The 11,261-nt window shown below is 26.2% G+C and overlaps 1 protein-coding gene across 1 annotated transcript; it reads right to left on the bottom strand.

Annotated features, from left to right (window-relative positions):
- Positions 1-5,351: 5,351 nt before the first annotated feature.
- LOC105139335 (transcription repressor OFP6-like) lies at positions 5,352-6,322 on the bottom strand. The gene has a single exon (XM_011045738.1). It carries the CDS (start codon positions 6,192-6,194, stop codon positions 5,601-5,603), a length of 594 nt encoding a protein of 197 aa, XP_011044040.1. The 5' UTR covers positions 6,195-6,322; the 3' UTR covers positions 5,352-5,600.
- Between the last annotated feature and the right edge of the window lie 4,939 nt (positions 6,323-11,261).

Here is an 11,261-nt window from a genome sequence, read left to right as displayed (position 1 = left end):
TATCAAAGTTATGGTTTTGATGTGTTAAACAACAAAACTCATGTCAATTCAATATATCACAATTTTAATATTAAAATAAATGTTATTTTAATACAAAATAAAAAAAAAATCATGCTTTTTACTTATCGTCTATCTTACTTTTAGAATTGTTAAATCAATTAAGTCACATTGAAATAATTTCTATATGGTTTAATTTTAAACCATATTTAAATAAGTAATTGGGTTGGAAGATTTTAAAATTAACTTTAATAAAAAAAATTGAAGACCTAAATATATTTTTTTTAACTTTAAAAAAACTTTAATTTAACTTGCAGCTACAAGAAAAGTTTTACTATGCTTAGAAAGTAACTATAGTATCTTATTCCCATCTAAAAATAAAAAATAAAAAAATAGACAAACACAAAGAGAATAGATAAGTTAATTTATGAGCTAATGTGATACCACTCGCCAAACAAAAATAAAATCAAATAACAAATAATAAAAAGAACCTAAAATAACAATATAGTAGGAAGACCACCAAATACTGTGACTTGAAATATGAAAATGAAATAACTCTTTAGAAGGCAAACTGGAAAAAATTAAATAGTTTATTTTTAAAATATCTTAATATTAAAGAATAAAATTAAAAAAATATTAAATTAAAAAAAAACTCGAGTAAGCCCGGGTCAACCCGTCAAACTCATGACTCGAATAAAATGGATAATTGAATTTCAAAAAACTCAACATGGAAGGAAGGAATTGAAAAAAAATAGTGTAAAAAGAATTGTTGTTAACCTCAATTAATTTTTCAAACTTGTAACTTGGATTATAAAACCAAAATCACCCTATCAAGAAAAACACAAGGAGTTAAATTTCAAACCAAATCCATATCAAATGATAAAATTAAAAAAAAAATCAAATTTTCAAAAGAACAAAAAAAAAATAATACTCAAAAAAATAAGGACCAAATTTAAAATAAAAGATAATAACTTACATATTTTGATCGAATAATAAAATTAAAAAAAAATTATAAAATGATCCAAATAAAAACCAGTAATATTAAATTTTTTTGTTTTTTTTAAAAAAACATCTTACAACTTTTTGATTGAAAAATAAAATTAAAAACATTTTTAAAATTTACAAGAGAATCTAGAATAAAAAATTAGCAATCAATATGAAGTATAAATAGAGAAAAAAAACAAAGAAATAAAATAAAATAAGACGCTATCATCAAACAAACCACCAACCTATTATAATTCTAGTTTATATATGTCGCACCATATAAAAGAACAAATATCAAGTTTGGCTACTAGAGCACCATAACCTCCCTCGCTCTCAAGCACATATAGTTTGTGAGCCAACCAATCCTATCATGTCTCTTAACTTCAATCCATTATATTTGTTTTAGTATTAAAATGGTCCTTGAGACCTTAAAACCTTAAAACCTTAATTGTTTTAAATCAATATAATTTAAATATATTTTGACAAACAGAGCACAATCGTGCAAACCAATTCCTAGTGAGGTAAAATTAAAAGAGCCCAATATTTTTTAAAATCTAAAATTTGGTCCAAAATTTTAATGGTTATAAACCAATAAAATATATAATGGACCAAAATATAAAATATCAAATGATAAAAAAAGAGAGAGTGAATTACTGTTGTAATTCATAGAGTAACTTTAAAAGAAGACTTAAGTTTTTTGTAATTATTTTTTAAAATAAACTACCAAATTAAATACTTATAGTATTAAGGTAAAATAGGAAGTTAGGAATTTATTTAATTTTGTCATCACTTATAAACCGAAGACTTACAAGAAATTTTCAATTTCAACTGTTTCAACTAAATACAAATATCACTAATGTTATAGAAGGACATCCGGATACGTCTAACTCTTCTGATTACATAATTATAATCATAAAAAAAATGGAAATTTGTACTATATATAGACTTAAACATGCATGAAATTAAATTTGTTTCACTATTTGCCTAGTTATTACTCAATTATTACTTTGTTTTAAAGTATGTTTATAATTTTTTAAAAAAATATTTTTCATATTAAAATACATTAAAATGATATTTTTATTATTTTTTTAAAATTATTTTTAATATCAACACATCAAAATCATTTAAAATATAAAAAAAAAAGTATTTAAAAAAAAATTAATTTTTTAAAAATATAATTTATATTACATTCCCAAATTGTGAAATAACTTAAAATTATGAAGGACTCGATAGATAGTAATGAATTATGAATCACATTTGAATCAGCTTGTAACTCGGAGTAGGATAGGATGATGATATAAACATGATCCCTCTTTTTTCTTTTAACATTAACACTGGAAAAAAAGAATAAAATATCACATTCTAGAAAATATAGTTTAGCAAATCATAATAACATGTTTCACTAGTGATTCTATTCAATTGTTAAATGAATTTCCACAAATTATAATAAAAAAATAAATAAAGGAGTAAAAAACAAGTTTTTGAATGAAAACTAAAACTCCAATGATAATATTATTTATATTTTTAAAAAAATATTTCAATAAAATAAATCTAACAACTTTAAATAAGATAATCAATAATAATTAGGGTGGAACAAATAAACCATTCAAAGTTGATGATTAATTCATTTACTTTTGAATAATTCGTGTAATATATTTTTATTAATGTGTTATATTTGTCTGTAATAATTAGCTAGACTGATCAATCTTTCTAAATATTTCATAGGCTGTTTTATTTTTCAATTTTTTTTAATTTGCTAATTTAAAAGAAAAAACAAAAACTCTCTGAATCTTCAATTTAATTTGCTGTTTGCTGCACGTTATCCTGAGTCATCATCAGAAATCCACAGATCACCATTACTCCTGGCAAATAGTGCATGCATCAAATCAATTCCAGGAATCGCTATAAATGACAATAAAATCTGAAGCTCTAAGCACAGTTGTTTTCCATAGAGATAATCATCGAGGTTCAATTTAATGGCGGTATTGGGAAATGCTCAAAGTCAAGTCACGAGAAAATTTAAGAGCCCTAATTTATTTCCCATTAAAAATGCATTAAACCAACTGTCTCCCTCCTCTTCTAACTTACTAATATATTTCAAATCCCAATGCCACGCCACTGCCAATGCCAAGGGCACTGCCCTGCACCTATCTCTTCCCACCATGAACAACGTTCTCTTGTCAAAACCTGGCAATGATTTTGACCAACTCCTCCCTGGTCTGGTCCCAACCCAATTTTTATTTTTTTATTATAATTATCTAGTTAATATACACACACACACACATATATATTTTAACTAATTTTCTAATATTTAAACTAGTGATATCAGAAAACAAATTCAAATTCTATGAATCCTTACCTTCTTAGATTTTGAGTTTATTTGCTCTATTAACCTGAACCCGTTGATATCAACCAAAACTACTGTTTATTGGTCACAATAAAACCATCCCACGTTTACATATTAAGAATGCCTTCGGCTAAAAAACCTTCTCGTATGCTTGCTTTAGACTTTAAAGGTCCAGCTCTTCAGCTTTGAGTCTTTGACTGTGCCAACAATTTACCTTTGGCATAGCTGCGGTAGCTTTTGTAGATGCAAGTGATAAGTTGTTGAAAACGAAAGAAAAAGAGGTTGGCATAAAAGTTGCAGATGATACGAGAAATAAAATTACAAAAGCTTGAAGAAGTAGATTTTCACTCGAAATGGAAACCCCTAATTTGTGCGTAGAAGCATGCATGCACACACGAGACCCATTAAAAAGACAGGAATATTTAGGTGATGGCAAGTAATAAGAATCTAAAATTAAAAGATTTTTTTTTTGTGGTTTTAAGTTTGAATTTTGTGGTTATTTATATAATAATTATTAAAAGTTTATATGATTATTAATTTTAAAATTTATAAAATTAATTAAGATATATGCAAGTTAACTTGAATATTTATATTAAATTAAAAATAAATAAAAATGTAAAATATATGTTGGACGATAAATTAATGAATGCTTGGAGTGGAAGTATAAAAAGACATTTCTTTTTTATTTCCACCATCGCAGTTGGTTGCTGTTTTAATAGCTTTTTTAAACTTCGAGGAAAAAAAACAAAAAAACCTCGCTCTTGGGGCAAGAAGTGCCTTGAGTGCATATACAACAGTGTTTAACACTGTCCCAACTCGTAAAAAAGTATTTTAAAGTAATGATTTAATATAGCAATATCATATAAGAATTACAAAGTGACTAGCTATTTAAGCAAATTCTTTTGTTTCAAAAAATAAATATTGGGTATACAAGCTATCTTTATGTATATAAAAGTATAAATTAAAAAATTTATGTAAATATTTAATTAAATAAATGGATAATTATCTATATAAATAAAAAAGTATTATTAATAACCCAAAAAAATAAAAACATTAAGAGATGAATATTGATAAATATATTTAATTACACAAAATAAGATATTTAAGTAATTATATTCGCTAAACTTGTTTATTTAAATTAATAAAAAAACATAAATGAAATTGGTTGAATGAACCCACACCCTATAACAATATTATAAAATGCTGAAAATATAAAAAATATTATTTAAAAATAAAATTTATTTCTATAAAACAAAAAAAATATAGATAAATTAAAATAAATATCTTTAGAAATCAAACATAAAAATTTTAAAAACAATTGCATAAAAAAAGCATGCAATAAGACATGAGTAAATTCATAAAAAAATTAAGAATAATCACAAAACTAATATTAAAAAAAACTTTTGCAAAAGGATAAACAATAAAATTATTTAAAAAAATGAATAACATTATCCTTTTAAATTTAATATCAAAAGCAAAAGAAACCCAAAAAAACTCATGTAAAGGTATAAAAATAACCACAAATACAAACTTTATTTTTTAACTTTTCTAGGATCAATAAAATATTGTAACGAAGGGAAAAACCAAAAAAACCCTTCATCCAGGGGCGAAGATGAAAATAGCTTGTAGGGATGCAGGCCCTGCTTGACTGCCTCCTCCTAGGTCCGCCCCTGCCTTCATCAACAACCTGATGTTTTGATCATGGGGGCAAAAATTACTGTTTAAAAGCCTTTTTTTTTTTAAAAAAAAAAACCTTATTGGGGGCAAAAATTACTATTTAAAAGCCTTTTTTTTTTAAAAAAAAAAACCTTATTTTTATTGTAAAAAAATTGGCAAAAACAATGAGAAAGGGGAAAAGCCAAAAATATAATATAATTTTACCACATGTCCATTGTAAACTATCTAGTGTTCCAGTAAAACCCACATTTTGTTTTATGCGTTGTGCTTAGATTATTTATTCACAGCTTATTACACATGAGATATTAACAGTTGGATTTGCAACTAGCTAGGTTAGATAAGATTCTACGACTCCAATATTTGTGCTTTTGTCATTACATAAACCCACAAAGGTACAAAAGTTAGAAATGTCTCTTCGACATTTTTGCCATTACATACACAGAATGCCTACGCTAAAACATAAAATTTCATGTCAACAAGGAAAAAAAGACTTCCACTTTATTATGCGACCGTTCATTCTACAAACGAATTATTTTGTACCCCGACAAGACGTTCACGTGCAGAACAGCAAGAACCATTTTCACAAGTCACGTGACTAGCAGCCATAGTAATAATGCAGCTGCTTCTCGGAACCTGTAGTGGTATTAGACCTCGCAGAGAAGACTCCATTCCAGATCTCAGTGAAAGCTCTAACGATAATCCCATGATAGTAAGGAGAATTTAGCTGCAAGAAACAATCAAGGAGCTGTCTAAGATCATCCTTTGAGTAAATCTGCTTCTCCAGTATCATATGCAACATTGAGTGTCTAAAATCCAGATAAGGGTCATCGGAATCTTTCTCAACAGCAACGCTTTCACCTCCAACACGCCCAAATCCTCGCACGGCTCTTGAACACGTCCCGCTGTTGTCTGTGTCAGAGAAGAAATACGGTGGTGTGTCCACTGATGGAGAGAAAGTGGAAGGGGTGTCATGATATTCATGGTCGTTTCGAGATTGGTTTGTGGTTATTTTTGTTGAAGAGGTCGAAGAAGAGGAGCAGTAGAGATCCTTCTTGTGTTTTCTGTAAGTGGGGGTTTGGGGTTTTGGTTTTGGCTGGAATATATTGGAAAGTTTTGGTTTCTTGCAGCTGCTACAGCCTAAGTTCACCGAGACTGTTTTGAAAAGGAGCTTTTTCTTGTTAGTGGACATTGTTGATTGTTAAGAGTGCGTCTGTGAGAGAAGGAGAGGTGAAAGGAGTCTGTTGGGATTTCCTTGAAGAGCGCCTGAGCAAGTGAGTGAATAGAGATGAGGCATTTGACTGAGGTAGTGGAAGGAGGGGAGGGTTCTCTATAGATCCTGCATGCCTTATGATGGGCCCCCGCTCTATATATGATATCACGACTCGTCTGTTAGCATTCATGTATCACAGCATGATCTTGAGCGTACACGAGTTATTCTTGATCTGGCAAATTTGCCATGGTGGAACGGTGTAAATCAACTGTTTATAGACCTGGCTCCAAAGGCCCATTGGTAAGCTGTCATGTTATATACTGTAATGTCACAGTTGTTTTCTTCTTCCTATTTTAATCCAGGGAGGTAGGTACCATACCATGGTTTGAGGACAACTATAAACAAGATAGATTCACATAACTAATTATAAGATAGATGCTTGAATAATGATTATTTATAGTGTATTTATGATTTTTTTTAAATAATTTTTTATGTTAATGATATTTTTTATTTTTTAAAAAATATTTTTAATATCAATATATTAAAATAATTTAAAATTACTAAAAATATATTAATTTAAAATAAATAAATAAATTTAAATTTTTTTTAAAATACTTTTAAAATGCCACCTCCAACTTCAAAAGTAAAGGGAACTAATTCATCATGGTAAAGCCAGGAATCATGTCAATTAATCTCAATTTATTCTTTCATAAATAATTGATAAACATTTAATATAACTTATTTATAACAAATATATATATATATATATATATATATAAACATAATCTTAATTTTTATTAAATTAGAATTTTGACTCAATTTTGTAATAATTTTTTTTTATTTAAGCTAATAATTAATTCTAATCAAACTTGTTTATGATTTTTCTATAGGTAAGAAATTTAAACCAATTTACAAAAACCATATCAAACAAAAACTTAATCAAAGGTTAAAATTTTCAACTTTCAACTTATAAATTTTACTTACACTATTTTCTTAAAATGATTTTATACATATATCTTACATAAATATTTTTAATTAATTTTAATATAAATTCATTTTTTATTGTTCATATCAAGCAACTTTTTTTTTTAATCACAATTACAACTGCATTTACACTTATACCCACGATCATTCCAGTAGCCACAACTACAATTACATCAATCTTCAAAGCTTTGTAGTCGGATTGAACTAATTTTTTTTGTTTTAATTTTTTTTTGTATTTTTAGTTTGTTTTAATGTACTAATATTAAAAATAATTAATTTAATATATTTTTGAGTAAAAAATATTTAAAAAAATAATCTTTCCCATAATCAATCCCAAATAAATTGTAAATCAAACAAAAATCTAATGAGACACTGGTGAACTTTTGAATTTTAGTATTGAAAACATATCAAGTTTTGTTTATGATAAGAGGATTAGTGAATAAAAACGACAAATCTAAACTAATCTTTGCCATGGACACTGCTTCTTTGGCAACTGAAACAAGATAACATACACAGAAACCCATGAAGAACTCGAGTGTGTTTTTCATTTCCAAGTAAACTCCTCTAGTTTAATGTAGGGAATGGTGAAAAACAACTTTTCATTTAGTAAAATATAAAAAGTGAAGTTATTATTTTAATAGAAGAACACATGATCCTTGCATTTTCCTCCCAACCCTTATAAAATTAAGCAGCAATGTCCAGCAGCACCAATCTGTAGAAAAAGTTGCTTTCCAGCTTGAACTCTGGTAAATCTTCAACCATGTTAGCATTGAATGCTTAAAAGATCCGGTTTAATATCTATGAGAAAGTAGCGAATCTCCCAAATTCAAGAAATATATGACGCTTTGATTATGAAAGATTCGGAATCGTTCAAGATTGTCCAATGAATTAAAGTAAAGCTATAAAGGCACGGACTTTAAAAGATTAAAAACAGCACCTTTAATTATTCAGAATTATCCTGAATTTGAGTCAAATTGAACTTGGTCCCCGGATTTTGATTTTGTTTTGTTATAGACCCCTATTTTATCTATGTTATTAAATTTAGCTTATGTAACATGTTATTTTATTAATCTTTTTTTTTATTTGAAGAAATCCCATTTCTTGAGAAGTATACCTTGTGATTTTAGATAAACAAATAAAATTTTGGTTGTTTAGAGATATATATCTTAATTTGAACTCGAGACCTGTCGTATAAATCTCAAATTTTTTATTGTCACGCTACCCTTCTTGAAAACTTAATCTAATAATCTGTTATTTTGAGATTTCGATCTGGATTTTATATCAAATTAGATAAGAATTAAATATTTAAATAAAAAATAATAATAAAAAGCTAAATTAAGTTTTTCATAAATTTTAGGATAATTATTGATAATTTAGTAAAAAAATAAAAATTACCCTTACCTTTCTATAATTTAATTCATATTATAATTATAACTATATGTTATAATTTGAAAAATTATATTTTATATCATAAATTTTATAGGTATATTAACATTTAATATTCTAAAAAAATCAACAAAAAAAATCTAATTATTTTCGAGATTATAATTATTTCTATTTAATAACTTCAAAACTTTTCCATATTATAATCTCAATTGAAAAGAAAAAAAAACACCTTGTTCATCTTTTTCCCTTACATGACCCTAGTTGTCACTCCATGCATCTTCTTCCCCCGAGCACCAAACCTAGCCACCACCTTCCCTTCACATCTGATCCCTCACTAGCCGAATGACTAGAAAAAAAAAGTTAGTCATCACATCTTCTGTCATATTAATCCTTTAATTCCTCTCTTTCTTGGCAATTATATTGAGAAAAAGAACCTCATCTTCATCTTTTTTTTTTTTTTACTTCTATCCTTTTTCCTCTAATTCCCAGTTTGCAAACCATAAAAGAAAAGGAAATCAAATAAATTCTCGTCAACTCAACAAGAAACCTTAATGAAAAATTACAATTAAATGTATCCTTAAATATCTCATTATATCCTTTCCATGTTGTTGCTCGCTGTCGAAGAAGGAAAGAAAGTCACATCACCCCATGTTGCCTGCTAACAAGGCTGATAATGGTGTTGTAGTAGTGGAGAGTTGCTGTTGTGGTCGCTAATAACTGCTAAGGCCCGTAGAGAAGAGAGCTGGCTGGTGCGAATGTTGGTGATGGTGTTGGGTTCTCTTGGTTTGGGTGATGGAGATTTTACAGGTTTAAGTCAGGGGATTGGATGTTATTAACGGTGGGGATGTAGTTTGGGCGACTTGGTGTCGAGTTGAATTGGTTCGATGAATATTTAAGTTGTTTGTGGGTTTGTGCAGGGAGCTGGTGTGCTCAAAAACCAAAGAGGGGTGACTAAAGTGGTTGTGTAATTAAGCAGAGAGAGGGAATTGATGTTCATAAAATGGCTTTCCAGCTTTGAAATGAGTTTTCTGTGGGTGCTTTGATTCAGTTTGTTCTGGGAGTATTTATCTTCACATAGGATTTATCTGCAATCAAGAGATGAAAAGAAAGGATAGTTAACTAGATCCTAACAGGAGATAAAAATGTTGCTGGAAGACAGAGGACAAGATGTAGAAGCTCAATGTATTGTTTGGTCATCTTGTATTTAAGTTAAATGCGGATAATTCAGGCTTTATGAAATAATTTTCTCACTTTTCATAGGTTAACAATAACTTGGAAGAGAATACGATTGTTCAATCTATTTCATTTAAAAATAATAATAAATATAAAAAAATTACATTGAAAAATAATAATGAATATAAAAAAATTTCAAATCAAAGAAAGATGTCTTTTATGTAGTGCTCAAAAAAGGTAACATAGAATAAAAAATCATACATATAAAGAAGATCTTAGTTAAAAAATTATTTGAAAATATTAGAGATGTTGCCTTACCAATTTAAAAATTAACTTCATGTTAATAGGCTATATAGATAAATAATAAAAACAAAAAGTTTTAATGAAATTCTTTTTAGTGATGTTTTTGATAAGTTATTATTTGTTATTCTGTTTCAAAAATATTTTTTTAAAAAATATTTTTTATTTTAAATTAATATATTTTTATGTTTTTAGATTATTTTGATATACAGATTTTAAAAATAATTTTTAAAAAATAAAAAAATATTATTGACAATTTTTTAAGTAAAAAACACTTTAAAAAAATCATAACCATACTTTCAAATATATTAAATATTTTTAAATAAAAAATACTTAAAAAAATAATAACCACACTTTCAAATACATTAAATAATATATATGTTAGCAAAAACATTTTATGACAGAAATTGCTTACTGGAGAAAAAATTAGGTTGAAGATTTTATGAACTAATATTACTGTAGGTATAATTGTTAAGATAGTTTTCCTAAGATAAAAAAAAATTCTATATTTGTTATTTTACAAGTATATTTATGTTTGTTATATGGTTTAATATATATGTTTGTTAATTTGAATTAATATGCACATGTATGACATCAAGATTTAATATTTATATATGATTATATTTGATATAAAATATTTATATTTAGTTTCTAATGTTTAAATGATATGTATAATATTAAAGAGATAATTAGCTAAATCCCCTTAAAAAAAATCTTTTATCCAAAAAAAATCCATAAAAATATTCTTGTATTTATTTATTTCTAATACAAAATCTTCATTATATTAAAAAAATGAAATATCTAACTCTTACTTAATATCATTAACTAATTTGACTTTTTCAATATAGAGAAAAAAATTGTTTTGAGGTTTTTTTCTTAAAAAAAATTAATAGATTTTACTTAAAAATATCTTACAAGGTTATATACCTATAATGTTATATTTAAAATATATATATATATAGTTAAGTTATATAATATGATATTATAATAAATGTTTTTACCATTACACTTTTTATACGATAAAATAATTATATTTAATGTTTTATACATTTTAAATAAATTTAAAAAAAATTAAAACACTAATAAGTTTTTTTTCATCTTACTTTTAATGACATAAACAAACATTATAAAATATTTCTAACTTATTTTCTAAGATATTATTAAATATTAAAAAATAATTTATTTTTTATAAATCTATTTACT

Source organism: Populus euphratica, unplaced genomic scaffold (genome assembly GCF_000495115.2).
Source record: "Populus euphratica unplaced genomic scaffold, PopEup_1.0 scaffold177.1, whole genome shotgun sequence".
Lineage (NCBI taxonomy): Eukaryota > Viridiplantae > Streptophyta > Magnoliopsida > Malpighiales > Salicaceae > Populus > Populus euphratica.
Note: the sequence above shows the minus strand (reverse complement) of the source record. Positions and strands in the feature narration are given on the sequence as shown.

What these genes read in the sequence shown, in the direction of transcription:
- LOC105139335 (XM_011045738.1), bottom strand. Translation starts at nt 6,194, where the DNA reads ATGTCCACTAACAAGAAAAAGCTCCTTTTCAAAACAGTCTCGGTGAAC.